This window comes from Bolinopsis microptera, chromosome 8, assembly GCF_026151205.1.
Source record: "Bolinopsis microptera isolate Bmic1 chromosome 8, MBARI_Bmic_1.0, whole genome shotgun sequence".
In the NCBI taxonomy this organism is placed as follows: Eukaryota; Metazoa; Ctenophora; class Tentaculata; order Lobata; family Bolinopsidae; genus Bolinopsis; species Bolinopsis microptera.
Genome location: NC_087079.1, coordinates 15,407,952 through 15,423,369, shown reverse-complemented (window position 1 = coordinate 15,423,369; position 15,418 = coordinate 15,407,952). Strand labels below are relative to the sequence as shown.

At 37.7% G+C, this 15,418-nt stretch overlaps 1 protein-coding gene across 3 annotated transcripts; it reads right to left on the bottom strand.

Moving 5' to 3' along the window:
- Window positions 1–269: 269 nt before the first annotated feature.
- Window positions 270–7,102, bottom strand: LOC134819087 (uncharacterized). 3 transcript variants are annotated; one of them, XM_063828849.1, is made up of 7 exons: window positions 6,937–7,096; window positions 6,440–6,499; window positions 6,073–6,129; window positions 2,873–2,975; window positions 2,406–2,566; window positions 1,856–1,960; window positions 277–720 (listed from the first exon to the last, which is right to left on the bottom strand). In XM_063828849.1, the coding sequence occupies exons 1-7, from the start codon at window positions 7,054–7,056 to the stop codon at window positions 673–675; spliced, it is 654 nt and encodes a 217-aa protein (XP_063684919.1). In that variant the 5' UTR covers window positions 7,057–7,096; the 3' UTR covers window positions 277–672. The 3 variants fall into 3 exon arrangements, with proteins under 3 accessions (XP_063684920.1, XP_063684919.1, XP_063684921.1); XM_063828850.1 differs by lacking the exon at window positions 6,440–6,499 and having other exon boundaries at window positions 270–720; window positions 6,937–7,102; XM_063828851.1 differs by lacking the exons at window positions 6,073–6,129; window positions 6,440–6,499.
- Window positions 7,103–15,418: the final 8,316 nt, after the last annotated feature.

Sequence of the window (15,418 nt, the reverse complement as noted above, 5' to 3'; positions counted from 1 at the left end):
TTTTGACTTAAAAATTTTCGGGGAAAAAAATTTTTCCCAAAAATTTTTAGAAGCCTAAATTAAAAAGTTGGCCCTTTTTGGCCCCTTGCCCAGATTTCATGGGGGGCGATGGCCCCCCCTGCCCCCCCGCTTCCTACACCCCTGGTCTTCTGACATCCACTAAAACTTAGATCCCTTTACTTTCAGGTTCAACATTTCTGTATTTTGAGGGGCTGGTAATCAGGAAATAATGTGGTCTAAATTGTGATGTACAACAAAACGATTAGCGTAGCTGCAAACAATGATCAAACAAAGATGAAAAATAAATATTAAGCATACCATTATAAGAAAATACCAAAGTTAGATTAATTACGAATAAGCCATGACCAAAGAGCTTCCTATAATAATTTATCTTAAATATCAATGAATAAATTACATTAAACCTAAATTTGCTTTTACAAGAATTCAGTAATTGTCCAGAATTGTCTCAAAAATAATGACATCCTTCGTTCTCAAGCCATGTTCACATAGCTCTTCATTTCAAAACTAGACCAAAATTTGAAACAACTCACAAAATTATTCCCTTGTTCTCAGTTCTTCATTACTCCGTAAACAGGAAAATTGTTTAAGTTGTCGCTTTAAGATCGCAATAAAACCGAATTAGCAAAGAAAATAGACAATGTTGTGAGACTACTAGTGTTTCTGCAGGAATATCTTGCGAGCTTTTTTATACCATTGTTCCTGAGGGAAGTTTTAGTTTAGTTTTCTATGAATCGTGGGAGGGTTTAAACTTTTATCAATTTATGAGTTCTAGAATCTAACGTTGCCTATCTGGTGAACATTTAGAAAATTTTTTTACCAATACGAAGGTGCATAATTTATTTGTTTAGCAATTTAAAAAACATCCCATAATATTAATATGGTTGGCCAAAATGATGAAGCCTTAATATGATAATTTTCGTGGTGAATTAGTTTTAATTTTGATGATTTCAGTTATAACATTTGTATTGGTATGATTTTTGAGATATCCATTTTTTTAAATGACCCGTATTTTAAACTTGTCGAAAACACCCCTAAATAATATAAGTAACGTAGCGCAACATTTTCATCCTGCGTATCACTCTCTTTATTTTGGCTATTTGGATGATTTGATAAATTTTAACCCAATGGGCTTTCATGTTCAAAGATATCGTGTTTTATTGCATCCCCACTACTAACATTGCGAATCTCAATTAAACCAGCCACTTAGTTAATCGCATAAAATATACAACATGATTGTTCTAAACTGTTTCCAAGATTTAATCCTTAGTTCACTTTATCACAGCACTGCAGGACAATGTCAGCAGGGTGCCCAATTGGAGACAGGAGAAAGAACGGACCAATCGCTGTCTGACAATCTGCGCAATTACAATTAGGTCAGATCGTTTGTCTCCTAATTCTCATTTACCGTACATTATGTGCATCCCCTTCCAAAATTGTTCCTTCTAATTAAAAGTAAAGTGAATATAGTCATCAAATGTCTATGTTTCAGGCCTGATTACGACACACCATGTGCGCATCTAATGAAACGAGGATTACACCGATGATGGTTATGGAATTAGGCAGTTTACACAGATGACGATTTAGATTGCCGATCTGAAATGTCAAGGTGAGTCATCGTAGCTTTACGCATTTACTATTGACGCGGACGTCATGCTACTCAAAGGTGTTTAGTATGTGGAACGAACGGTGGAGTGACAGGGCTATTTTTCATGTTGGTTGCATGGAGAATGATTTGATAATTAAATGTGGGATATAGGGATAACTGATATAGTTTTGGTGACCATGTTAGGTTGCTAGGAGGCTGTGGTTGCTATGGTATTGGTGACCACGTTACCTTTTTACCACCATGACTCTCATCATCGCTGACTGGCTCCTCCCCGGTTGCGAGAGATTTACCTTTAGGCATGGCGTAGAAGTTGCCGCCTGATGCCTGACCTCCCTGAGATTTTTAGTAAGGAAGTGATAAGTGATTCAAGGGGAATCACTATTGATTTTATATACAATTACAAAATTCAGTTATCTTTGTACGTAGGCTTTAAGACTAAGAGGAAATGTACAGAATCTAAATATGAATACGGATACTTTTAGGCTTTCAGACTAAGAGGAAATGTACAGAATCTAAATTTGATTATAAATACGGATACTTGTGGGCCACATTTGTCAACAGTGTAAGGTGATTTATTAATCGCTATGCTTCCCAGAAACGTTACAGTTCGTCTCCCCACCTGTACCCAGATATACAGGGAGGCCCAAAAGTAACTGCCCACACGCAACCCTTTAATAGCTCACGTAATTCGTGTCAGAATTGCACAAACATTTTAAAGAATATATATATATTCTCTAATATTATATATATAAAAGTCAGAATAGAGATCATATCTTACCGCATCCTGGGTGTCGTATTTGATGATGACTTGCTGACTTGTGAACTGGGTCTGTGTAGTGTCCAACTCTTCTTGTTCTCGCGCCATTGCTTTGATCCTCAGATCTCGTAGCTTCTCCCTCGACTGTTCGCTCGGCATTTTATCCTTTTTAGCCACCACCACTTAAATGTTAAATCGATAAATAGCCATTGTTCTGAAATCTATCAGGAATATTTCATATAAATTTCATATCCATTCTGCTTCAATAATTTGGCACCTCATATTTATAATTGAACTCACGCCGATTGATAATGGAACTAGATGGTCCAAGTAATTGCGGACATAGTTCACTATGTGTTTATCGTTTTTGGGTGCTCATCATATTTTACAGCTGGGGCAATATTTAGAACAGTTCTAATTTTTTAATAATTTATTGCTGTACTCTTTAAAATCAGAAAATATGTTCAATAACAAACAAAAAAACGAACCGGAGCATTCCCCACTCGATGTATGGGGAGTATAAATATTCTCGATGATAGATTCCTCGTCCTCACCTTGCGTATACTCTTTCCATTTGTCTAACAATGTTCCCTGCAGGTAATCGTACTGTAGTGCGACAAGTACTCTAGTGCGACAAGTACTCTAGTGCGAAGTCCGACAAAAACATACTCTTTCGCACTACAGTACGTGTCGCGCTACGATCCAGGTAGCGTACTCTAGTGCGACACAATATTATATATACTCTTTCCATTTGTCTCACAATGTTCCCTGCAGAACAGATCCGTTGAAAATATACGGTCAAAAAGTTGAGTCTTCCTCAACTTGTCGACTAAAGGGATTATAAGTTTATTTGGTAGACCTCCCGCAAGATAACTTTCCGCTGGGAAGTATTTAGATCCACCACACCTGTCAGCAGCTAATCTAACGTACAATCTAAACTGGTAACTATGGTAACTACCTCTTTAACCACTTGATCATTTCTCTGGATTTGGAAATTCGGCGAATTTTGTTTTGATTCTTAGAATATAAAAACATGCTGCATGGCGTTGACAATTAACATGGTTTAAACTTCTCAAAGTTAAACTGTACCGTCTGCAAGTGACCAGGGTGGAGTTATAATTGAGGAGGATAGAGGTATTATTCTCGCACATGAGCACATGGTGAAGCTTAATCCTACTAATCCTACTAGGAGTCCTAAGCTCTATCAAAATACACAAGATTTTAGTCTATAACTCAAAAACTAAACGTTCAAGGCGTATAATTTATTGATAAGTTGACTATAATGTATAAACATGGCCATTAAATTTAACCCATTAGGGACGATAGGGTCGTTTACGACCCATCCTTTCTAGAGGATATAGATGACAAACCAAAATACTTGATTACACAAATTTTATGCAAGAATGTTCAAAATCTATTGGGCTACATTATTCACTTCAGAATATAGGCCTAATGAGTGACTAACAATTAGATAATTAAATTAATTAGTCGTGATAATTGAAAATTATTCCAATTAACTTCTGGCCTTTATTGGGCCATTAAAACTTCATGAAGGCCATGCGTGCTATGCGACGAAAGTTTTGGGCAACGATTTCCTAAAGGCTAGTGAAAAGCCCGTGATAATCAGATGTTCACAAACAGAGCTATACGCTGTGTCCTAACTGCGGTCGCATACGGCCCATCACGTTTTTTCGGCTATTACTTCTGAAACAAAGACGTTCGGATAAAATAAAAGCTGTAGCATAAGATAAAAACATATGGCCGATACTGTGTATAAAAACATGTTATGTCTTGATAATTACTCCTGTACGCTGATTGTCCTGTCTGAGGTCACGTGATTATTAGCCTGAGGTCACGTGAGTATGACGTCACCAGGGCTTGTTCTCCGTTTCCCGCTCATTGGACCAAGTGAGGTCGCATGCTTTTCAATGTGAGAATGTGGAATGTGAGTGTACTTCTAATTGCCTCCCTATAGAAACCCAATTTACCACAATATAATCGACCTTGTTATACATTTCATTTTGATGACCGTTTCTGACCTAAAATAGATATTTCAGAATATTCTAGAAGGCTATGGATAATTCTTGCAGCCTAACAATTATAATGAATAATTCGTCGCGAGATCTCTGCCTTCGGAGTCAGCCCTGAATCTGTCCTAAAGAGCCCTGATCAACGCTGTGGAGGCGAACTGGCCCACTACTACCAAAGTACCAAGAGAGGATGCTTCTTCCACCACAAGAAAGCCCTTTGGAGGAAGCTGCAGCAACACGACCTGGTCCCGGAGTACAAAGCAGGGAACTCAGCTGTACGAAAGTTCTTCCAGATGATCGGCGCCATCGCCTTCGTGGAACCCTTCCCCCAGAGATGGAGTCCTTTGCTGACTACTACGAACGTACCTGGGTCGGGACACACACCACCTCTCCCCTCTTCTCCCACTGGATCTGGAATCAACGTGAGCAGGATCTGACATGGAAATTCTCTGTCGCACTTGAGTTCATGTCGCACTACAGTCCAAGTAGCGTACTGAAGTGCGACAGTGTTGATCTTGGAGATTTTTGCACTAGGGTACTGCATCGCACTGCCACTAGGGTACGTGTCGCACTACAGTACGGGAATCGTTGTGTACTGACAGCTGATCAACTCACGTACTTATCAATCCAATTCTGTTTATTATTCGTCACTGATTAGGTGACGTGATCTGCAGATCACCATGAGACCCTGGATCTCATGGGACCTAGTGGTCAGCCACCGTGGTTACTGGTTTCTGTGGGATTAAGACCTACGAGTGCTTAGTGAAGTTACACCAACTGTTACGCTGTATTTCTTGATGGTTGAACCGCATGATTTTGATACTGATAATTAATAGCGTGGTTCAGAGTTGGTCGTTATTGACCCAGTTGATCGATTTAAAAATTTTAATGTAATTATCAAGACATAACATGTTTTTATACTCATATTTTTGCACTTTTGGTGTCATTTTGTAGACCGAATTCAAGAAGCTACATGCACATATTATGTAGTAATAAGCAAGCGGCAAGCCGAATAGCTATAGGTCGTTTATGACCCAATTTCTGTATTTAAAAAAAATTAGAGTCACACAGTATCGGCCATATGTTTTTATCTTATGCTACAGTTTTTATTTTATCCTAACGTCTTTGTTTCAGGAGTAATAGCCGAAAAAAACATGATGACCATTGCTGTATGAGTATCGTTTAAAGTTAACGAGATACAGATTAGCTTTTTTGGATATCTCATTTTTGCTGTGAAGTGACCTAGTGTGTTAGATGGCATCGAAATCGACAAACTTTAAAACTCGTCGTCCCTAATGGGTTAAGTTATTAGTTATTACTTACCTCTCTAGCTCTCTAGGTGCTATGGTTCTCTAGATTAAGATATGGACTTTAGACCCGTTTACGTGACCGTGATATTATGTTAGTTACCATTGAAACGTGCAGAACCACCCCTAAATGTTAGAGTTTGACTGCAACGTATGCAACTTTTTGCCAGTTTAATTAATAAAAGGACAAAAGTTGCGCATTTTGAAAAATTCTATTGCAACCCCAGGCTCCGTTAGCATTAGGCTAGGAAGTTGGAAATGCTTACGTAATAGGTGAACAATGTCTTAAACTATCTCTACTGGATGTACTTTTAAGGCGTTGAAACCATACTGCATTCCTTTGCTTCATACCTGTGACTTTTGACAGTATATATTTCCCAGTCCTATCTTCCTCTCGATGCTACCAGTCTGGAAAGGTAATTAGGTAAAACCACTACCTCGTACTGTATTATTATTAAAATCACGTCATTATATTTTACCTCACTTTTAACTTCACTTTTAACCTCACTTTTAACCTCATTTCTCAGTACAATCCTTTCACATTTACTGTGGTGTATATTAATGCAGCCTTAAATCTGTCTGAAACAGGCTATAAAATTAATTGAAATTAAAATTGAACATTGAGCATATAACAGTAACACACGTACACGTATGCATATAATATGACGACTAAACCAACGAAACAAAACCACACCAAATAGAATGATGCAACTATAACCTTAGCCTTAATAAGATTCCTGTTCGGAATAGAGTCCCGCTCGGGCGAGAGTCGTGTTACCTAAAGAAATAAATTTATTGAGGCTATGCAGTCAGAACCAGTTGAGTTGGAGTTTGGGATGACAAGCTCTCCGCCATAGCCTCAAAACTTGATGACGCTTACGTTTATACACAATAACTACGCGCGTGAAATTGCATAATGACATAAAATTGCTTACGTAATATAACAACATGTGAAAGAACATTGTCTACATTTATCGCCCATTGTCACTATACGAAGACTGCTTATTTTAAATTTTCTGCTTGGAAATACCCAACCTATCAACTGTAACTGCAAGGATTGATAAGCAAGTTGCAGCTAGTAGCTACATCTAATAATACAAATACTTGCAGCTATAACCTACATCTGCTACACCTAGGAGTGCATCACGTGATGCCCTTATAAGGTCAGTAGCACCACGTGATGCCCATATAAGGTCAATAGCACCTGGCACTTACCCTGTTGGCGGTTAAATGAGAGTCGTCCAAAGAAGCACTAGCGGGAGAGGGGTTCTGGTATTGCTCCCGCCCCCAGTTCCTATCACTGCCGTGTCTCGCCCTGTTTAGCCCGTCTCCCATTTAGTGTTGTATGGTGTTACAATCCTCATCTGCTACATTACCTCCTTCCAGTTAAAGTGAGTTAGTGAAGTAGTATAATACTTACGAGATTTTGTCTGCAGCAGAGTGGGGAGTGTAAAGCTCAAAAAGTCAACGATCTGGTAATTCAAATTATTGGGCGACCAAGAGTGTATTGGACCAGACATTTCGCAAATCAACATTTCACAAATTTGAACAAGTTTTTTGAGACACGGGTAGTTGTTAAATCACGTTTCAGGCTTGGTTTTGAGAGAAGAAACGTCCAAAACTAAAATTTCGGAACCCCGTAAAATACAACCTGGTAAGCGTATAATGGTTGGGAATCGGAACACAACTAAAGTCTACAGTGTTTACAAATTGATCATTAAATATTTAAATAGACTCCCTAACTCGTGCATGATTCTCAAGAATTATACTGTAATAATAGTGCACTATAAGCTACTACTACTACTACTACTACTACTACTACTAAGTACTATTATGATACCATAAATAACATTGCCTCAACCACAACGTCAACTGACTAGCTAATAAAGATACGAGCTACCTGCCAGATATAATTGGTAATGGGTATATCATGCGATGACATCGGTTATCTAGAATGGTCTACAGACATTAGAGTGAGGATCGGTTTGTGGTTGTAGAGGGGAACTACATTAATATATTATAATTAAATAATAATAATTAAATACATGTAACGTAATTTCCTATTTGGCGGTTTCTAAATACTATGCAGTAGCCAGTGAATGCTCTGAGGACAGGCAATGTATTATCAGAGCAAGCAGTGTAAAAACAACCCAATCGGTCCTTTACCCTTAATAGATAAGGGTCCCTTATCTATAAGTATAACACGTTTGTAAATAAGTGCATAATTGGTTTGTATTGTCAGACAGTTATGGACATTGGATAATGATCTGTCCCAGGATAGAGCTTAAATAGGTCACGGTGGAATTATAATTAAATAATCATCTGATATTTAGGATTAGTGGTCTTGTCCTGTATAATGTGTATAATCGCTACACTCGTGGTCCCTCGGGGTCGCAACGTGAGACGAGCCTCGAGGATTCACAGCACAGATCGGTTCACGACTGCTGGACTAAGCTAACTTTAAGCGAATTCAACAAAGCTACAGAGAAACTAACGTCAACAGTTGCAGAGAAATGAAAATGACCTTGCAACCCGTATTAAGCTGTGAAGGGTGGGCCAAATTAAGCTCAACAGGAGAAATACCCTGCACATAATCTGCAAGTCATGCGTTATGACGTATAACATGTGTAATGGGACTATTAGAACCATAATTTGCTGTCAAACGGTTATACAAACTGTTATAGTAACAGCTTCGTAGCAATAATAGAAAAATATGTAATATAGTGCCTCCTTGTATTATAATATACTAATATAACGGAAGCAGTTAAGTTGCGCAATTTCATATCTTAGATCAGATAACCGGATACCATAGTGGTTATCAAAGTTGAGTACAGTTTTTCTCGTATCCCACGAATGTTCAAAATGTCGATTATTCGTACACTCGCGAATGCAAACGAGTTTACGGAAGTTTACAGCTATTTCTTGCTGATACCGACAATTTAAGCACAACACATTTACAAGAACAAAATGATTATCAAAAACTTAACTACACCGCAGGGGGGGTACCAATGGCATAAATGGCATAATGGAGAATTGGCCAATAAAAATTTCCATTTATGCCATAAAACGTATGCCATTTATGCCATTTTTGATATAATACATTTCTATTTTCTTTATTTGTCATATGAATCTTTAACGATCATTCCAAGCGTTATAAAGCATGAAACATGTCTCTCATTCAAGTACTAATAATAATTTGCGAATTTAAAGTCAAATATGAAGACCTAAATTCATGGCATAAATGGAGAATTGGCCAATAAAAATTTCCGTTTATGCCATAAAACGTATGCCATTTATGCCATTTTATGCCATTGGTACCCCCCCACACCGCATCATCACACCCACATACAAAAATAATGAACGTCCGGGCGTTTATAAGACTATTATCAAATTAAACGAGGTTTCTATTGCAATAAACAAACTGACTTGTACTTGCTGGCAGGCCTCAATAACACTGACCAGCCCGCATTTCCGGCGCCTCCCGTATCTTCCTTCTCCACCCAGACCAAATTACGTGGAACACGTGTTTTAACGATCCCGGTCACGTGACCTGTCTGCACGTGCGCGCTCTCATTTCCAAGAGTTCGCGAATGGATCATCTCCGATATTTGGTCATTTCCTACTTTTCTGTGAGTCGATCTGACTGCATGGACCAAAGTTATGTCGGTGAGTTTTTGGTGGGCGACTTCTCAAGCCTCACTCTGCTACCCGACCTGAAGATGTGATCGAGAAACGGAGATCACCCTGAAATGTCCTCGTCACGTGACCTCCAGTTCCTGATCACATGACAGCACAAGTAATAAAATTATCAGCGATTATTCTCTGTACAAAGTACGTCACGTGGTCTAATCGGTCTGATTATACTGCGTAGGGCTGTCCGCTGAACGGTGTCTTTAAACCACGTGGAGCGCTCTCATTGGGCCATACACTGGGTTTAAATTAAAATAACGGTATCTTGGATATTAGATATTATACGTTGTTATGTGTATGTGTAATTAGTGCACTATGTGTACTTGCTTATTATGATTAGGTCATTAGAGTGTGTTACTGCACGCCCGGTCACAATCAGGGTAATCGTACTGGAGTGAACACTTCATGGCTGATCTTTATCTTGGATATGTAGAATGTAGAAGTATAGTCAACCACGGGGGGGGGGGGGGGGGGGGGGGGTTCTCTACACTTTCTTACGCCATACTTAAAATAAGGCAAAAGTGTAGCACGTAGTGCCTATTAAAGCATAAAAATTGAATTTTTTCTCAACAAAGTTATGTTTTACCCTTGGAAATGAACAATGTGAAGACTGATATGAAAATAATAGGAAAAAGAAGATTTTGAGAAGAAATTTGGTTAAGTGTAATTTAAGGTGTAAAAAAAGTGTAAAAAAGTGTACCTTTTTTACTACACTTTTTAGTAAAACCACCCCTGTGAATATGAATGTGCACTGTAAGCGGTATTTAGGAGGGACACTGATGAACCAAGGATAATCTTTTGTTTACCTCCTACTCCTAGTGATTATCTAGTAACCGTATATATTATTTGACCAAAACCCATAATCATGGGTAGAGTGGAGCGCTGCCAGTGTCTCTCTTTCCCGAACAAAAGGCAATGATATCAATTTGAATGACCGTTATCAAATGCAAAATTATACCGAGAATGAAATCGGTCGCTCGCTTTTCCCATTCATTTACAATTGAAATAGATTACATGTTATAAATCGAAACTTATTACAATTCGTAAGCCATGAATGAGTGGGAAAAGCGAGCGACCGATTTCATTCTCGGTATAATTTTGCATTTGATAACGGTCATTCAAATTGATATCATTGCCTTTTGTTCGGGAAAGAGAGACACTGGCAGCGCTCCACTCTACCCATGATTATGGGTTTTGGTCAAATATCATCTCTTTTTGATTATAATGTCAGGGTACTTTACAAAGCCGAAATGTAAACTCATAATTTCATTAATATTAATAGGGAGGTGATTTCAACAATTTCGAAATTTTTCCTTTAAAACCATTTCCTTGTGTTTAGGTAAGCATATCGGTCGATCGGATCACTGACTGAATATGCCATTTTATACTCATTCAAGTTGGCATTAAATTCATATATAATGACATTGAACTGTCGTGGCAAAGCAGAATTTGTTCAAAATCACGAATGAGCAAAATTTTAACCTTTCGCACGTGCAAACCTTGAGCGGACGTTGCGTCCGCATCTAATATTGAATCACTGTCAATTTTTGCGTGATGGTGTTTTATATATAGTTTGATAAGCAATGAAAAGTTTCAAAGTATTTCAAGAAGAACTGTTATCACAACGGCACTCCAAAGTTGACGGAAATTGGTGAAAACAGCAATTTTCAGTGATTTTAGCAATTTTCTATCAATTTGGGCGTGGCCCCACGTGTGCAACTTTTCGATTTTCAACTTTAAAACTAGCCTATGACACAATTTAGATCTTTAGGAAGCAAAATTGAGCTCCACAACCCAAGGGATGGTGTAACACCAGAGAATACTAGAACGTAAAATTAGCGTTTTTATAAAATTATTCTTTAAAAAAGCACTAACTTCAATAGCGAATATCTTTATGAAGGAGCAAGCTAGAAACACTTTCCGGTAGATTTTGAGAATGCTTAAACAATTATCTTAGATGAAAATTTCCTCAAATTTTGAATAAAATTACTCCTCAATGGCGTAAAATCGATTTGAAAAATGACTACTTTGTGAAAAATCAAGTTTTAAAAATGGTTAACTTGATGACGTCATCAAGTGGTGATGATGACGTTGAATTACTTTTTAACATAATGTAAACTGAAGTCTAAACAATTATCTTCAAGACCTGTGGTCCGAAATGGCTGTATCTTTTATACTTCAGAATTTACGGACACTTAAATACAGGCTATAATTCACTGGCAAAGCGTCTATCCCTGAATATATATATATATGTATATATGTATGTATATATCACGACAATCTGTCGTAAAACAGGGGTTCTAGAAAACCCATTTTCCTATGCTCCTGAAACTTGAAACTTTTTTTGCAGTCGATTTGGTCAACGTCTAGACGCCCTAAAAAATTTCAGATCTCTAACTCAATTTTAACATGGTTTTTAAGGCACCTGAATATGGCGATTTTGGGTTTTTTACCGAATTTCGTATAACAGTGCTGGCGAGTATTTTATGCAAATTTCTTAAAAATCTCAGCATAACTATTTTTTATTCCTGTCATCTTTGACATCAAATCAGAATGTTTTGAACTAAAAATAAATCTGCTGAACGACTTCCGATGAGTCTTAATGCCTGAAAAACTCCTGTCGGAGGCGGCGGCCTTCGGCCGCCGCCTCCGGCCGGAGTGCACGCTTCGCGTGCACGAAAGAGGCTTCCGACGTGTACCAAAGGGGGTGTAAAGGGGGTATAATAGTAAAGGGGGTATAATAGTAAAGGGGGTATAATAGTAAAGGGGGTACAATAGTAAAGGGGGTACATAGTATACCCCCAATAAAGACACCGCTCGTGCTTGCCAGCACTGTGATAATAGTAACTGTTTAGTAACAATTTAGTAAGCGTCTAGTGAACTAGTCTCTCTGTTTGTGTATCATTTGTGGAATTACTGGAAATATATCGTTAAATAGTCTTAGCAATTAGTGGAAAAGTTCATTGTCCCTTTCTGAGGTAGCGGACAATGTTTCTTGCGGGCGAGGAAAATTCTTACTTACGCTACCTTAATCTACTGTTAATTTATATTAAATAAAAGTTCTATACAAGGGATAGTTAGAAACAACGCCCAAGTTCAGTCTTTCCCTAAAACAAATAACCAATTATCAAAACTTCATTGTAATTTCTGCCAATATCTCTTGTCTTAAGCTAAATCACGGAGATAATACAGATCAAAAATATTATTCATATAAAGATTTATTTTACATAAATCATGCACAATCAGTAAGAATAGATTGCTTTGGGGTCTTACTTTTCTCCCTGGTAAGTCCAGTCCATTGATGGAAAAAATGAGGGAAGAAAACGCTGGTCCGTCAACAGGACCCCGCAAAACACCACCGACTACGGGCCACTTTTTCTGACAATGGTTCAGCATTGCAGCGTTTATACAAGTTTTGTTGGAGATAACTCCTGGGCACTTTATATCCCTTTATATTCAAAATAGTGCGAAGATGTCTGCGGTGAACAACATCTAGTTTTTCAAGGAATATTTTGGGGACTGCCCAGCATGCAGGATGAGTTGTACATAAGAACTGATACGATTAAAGCATTTTACAGTATTATAATATTAGACGTTTGTTTTAGGTAGTTTATCACTCCTATCCAGGCTCTCTTAGAATCTAATGCTAATCTAATTTAATCGTTTTGAACGAAGACGTCAACTGTGTTATTGAAAGGTTTCTGTGTTGATTGGGTGATGACATATCTTGTTAAAGACGAAGAGAATAACAAGGCCAATTATATCATGGCCGAAAAGCCAGTGCAGTTTCATCATCCCATAATTTGAGAGTTGACATTAATTTAAATAAATGAAACAAGATCGTAAGTCATCTGATGTATTAAAATACATGCCTTATGAATAATGATTAAATAAGTTATAAGATCATAATATAATACATTATCAATAATCCCGAGGGTAATATTCTCCGGGTGACGCTTTTCAAGATTTTAGTTTACGTATATTTTAAGAGATCAAAAATTATTTTAGAAGTTTAAAAGTAATTTTAAGGATAATGAAATGGTAGATCCGTATTTCTTCTTGAGCTGTAGAGAAAACTGGGGCAGAACCATGTATAAGTTTTACAGTGAAAACTATGCTGAATAGTAAATCAGGAATATTAAGTATGGGATAGTATTAGAAGCAAGTTACCAAAGCAAGCCATAATTGATAATGTTCAGTTGGCAGAACTGACATTTTCATATAGGTACCTACTAGCTCTTACTTAACGCAAGAAATAGTGTAGAATCGACAGTCAATAATTTAATACGCAATAATTTAAAACCAATAAAAGCTAAAACCACGATTGTCTATCAAATATTTTCTAGTTTCAGTGTCATATCATCCTAGATAGAGTGCACTTCAACGTCCTCAGCACTTCACTCGTGATCATTTGCTTCTTGATCGTATCCTTCAGCTGTCAACAGCTCGTTCGCAATCTTCTGCGTCTACTCTTATCTGGAACAAACATTGCTCCTTGGTGTGGGTATCTCCTGAAGATTTGACATGTTATTGAATGAAATTAAGTATGAGTCAAATTTATTTGCTTGACTTCATTTTATCTGCAATCGCTTTATGTTACAGTTGTGTGTTCCCATGACCCTGACTTTCATGCATGAAACTAATTATTCTTATTTGATAACGAAACTTTTCAGCCGAGAGGGAAGGGGCTGTCAATAATTTTCTCGAATATTATCCGTCTAATTCTGAAGTTTTTGACACAGGCAAAATATCGCTCAGGTGATGTCTAGTGTGGGCACAGCTTAGCGTTTAAAAATACGATATTATATTTAGAGTTTCTGATAATCAACAAATTCAGTGCTTCTTACTCCCCCTTGGCCCTGCAAAGTAAACTTTTCTGTCACTTTGACAATTTGACGTGGGAATGTTTCAGTATAAGATCATGTTAACCAAATTATCAAAGCCATACGAAAACCGTCAATATGACGCTGTTTATTGATATTCAAATTTCTAGGAAAACGGAATTGCTTGTTTGCGGACACTTTGGTTTCTTGGAAACGTTTTACAAATTTTCGAGTTTCGAAATTGTTTGCTCATTTTTCTAAAAGATAAACTTTTTTAAATGTGACGTCATATTGCCTTTAAAAAAAGGCAAAAATCATAGATAACCCGTGGCCGTGGAGTAGATGCCGGTAGTAGGGTAAAAAGAATGTCAACGTCTAAAAAGTCTAAAGATACAAATTAAAATCATGTCTCACCTCATTTCTTCTTGTTCTTGTTCTTGTCTGAATCCTTGTGAATCCAGATTGGTACTTTCTGGGCTCCGTGGGGGCTTTGGTAACAATCCTGAGATAATTTTACGTTAAAACCTGGTAATGAAGGTATGATAAAATAAGAAATGAAGTTTTAAATATTTTATAGTTCTAGCCGAACACTACTGGTTAGTTCTTCGTTTAACCTACTACTGGTTAGCTCTTAGTTTAACCGAACACTGCAAATAAGCTCGGTTCAAACGAATAATCCTCATAAAAATTGGAAATAGCAGACTGAAGTTGGAATTAAACGACCCTCAATAGAGCGGAAGAAATAATAACAAACTTGTCTCTGAAGATATCCTGGTTGAGCTGATCGGTTGGGCTGTACATTGTTGGATTTGGCGTTGTTGAGCACTGCTGCTAGGAGCTCACTGGTACTCGCCTGGTTTCCAAGCTTACTTTTAGCGTCCTTGGCCATGCTGTGGGGATATCCCAGCCTGCTGCAGTACTTGTCGAAGCTGTTGTTGTTCTTGTTGTTGTTGCTGCTGGAACTCATGACTTGGTGTTGTCTAATTGAACTTGCTGTATCGGTTGGGATCGTTAGATTAACGGCAGTTTAATTCGATCAAATGAACTGGAAAAAGTAAAAACAATGATCAGAGCTAAGAGATTCCAAATGATAACATAGTCATAACCAGTACACCCATTAATAAGTACGTAGGTACGATTGGTGTTAGTTCGAATTTTTAGGGTACGATCATCACTCGCAGAAT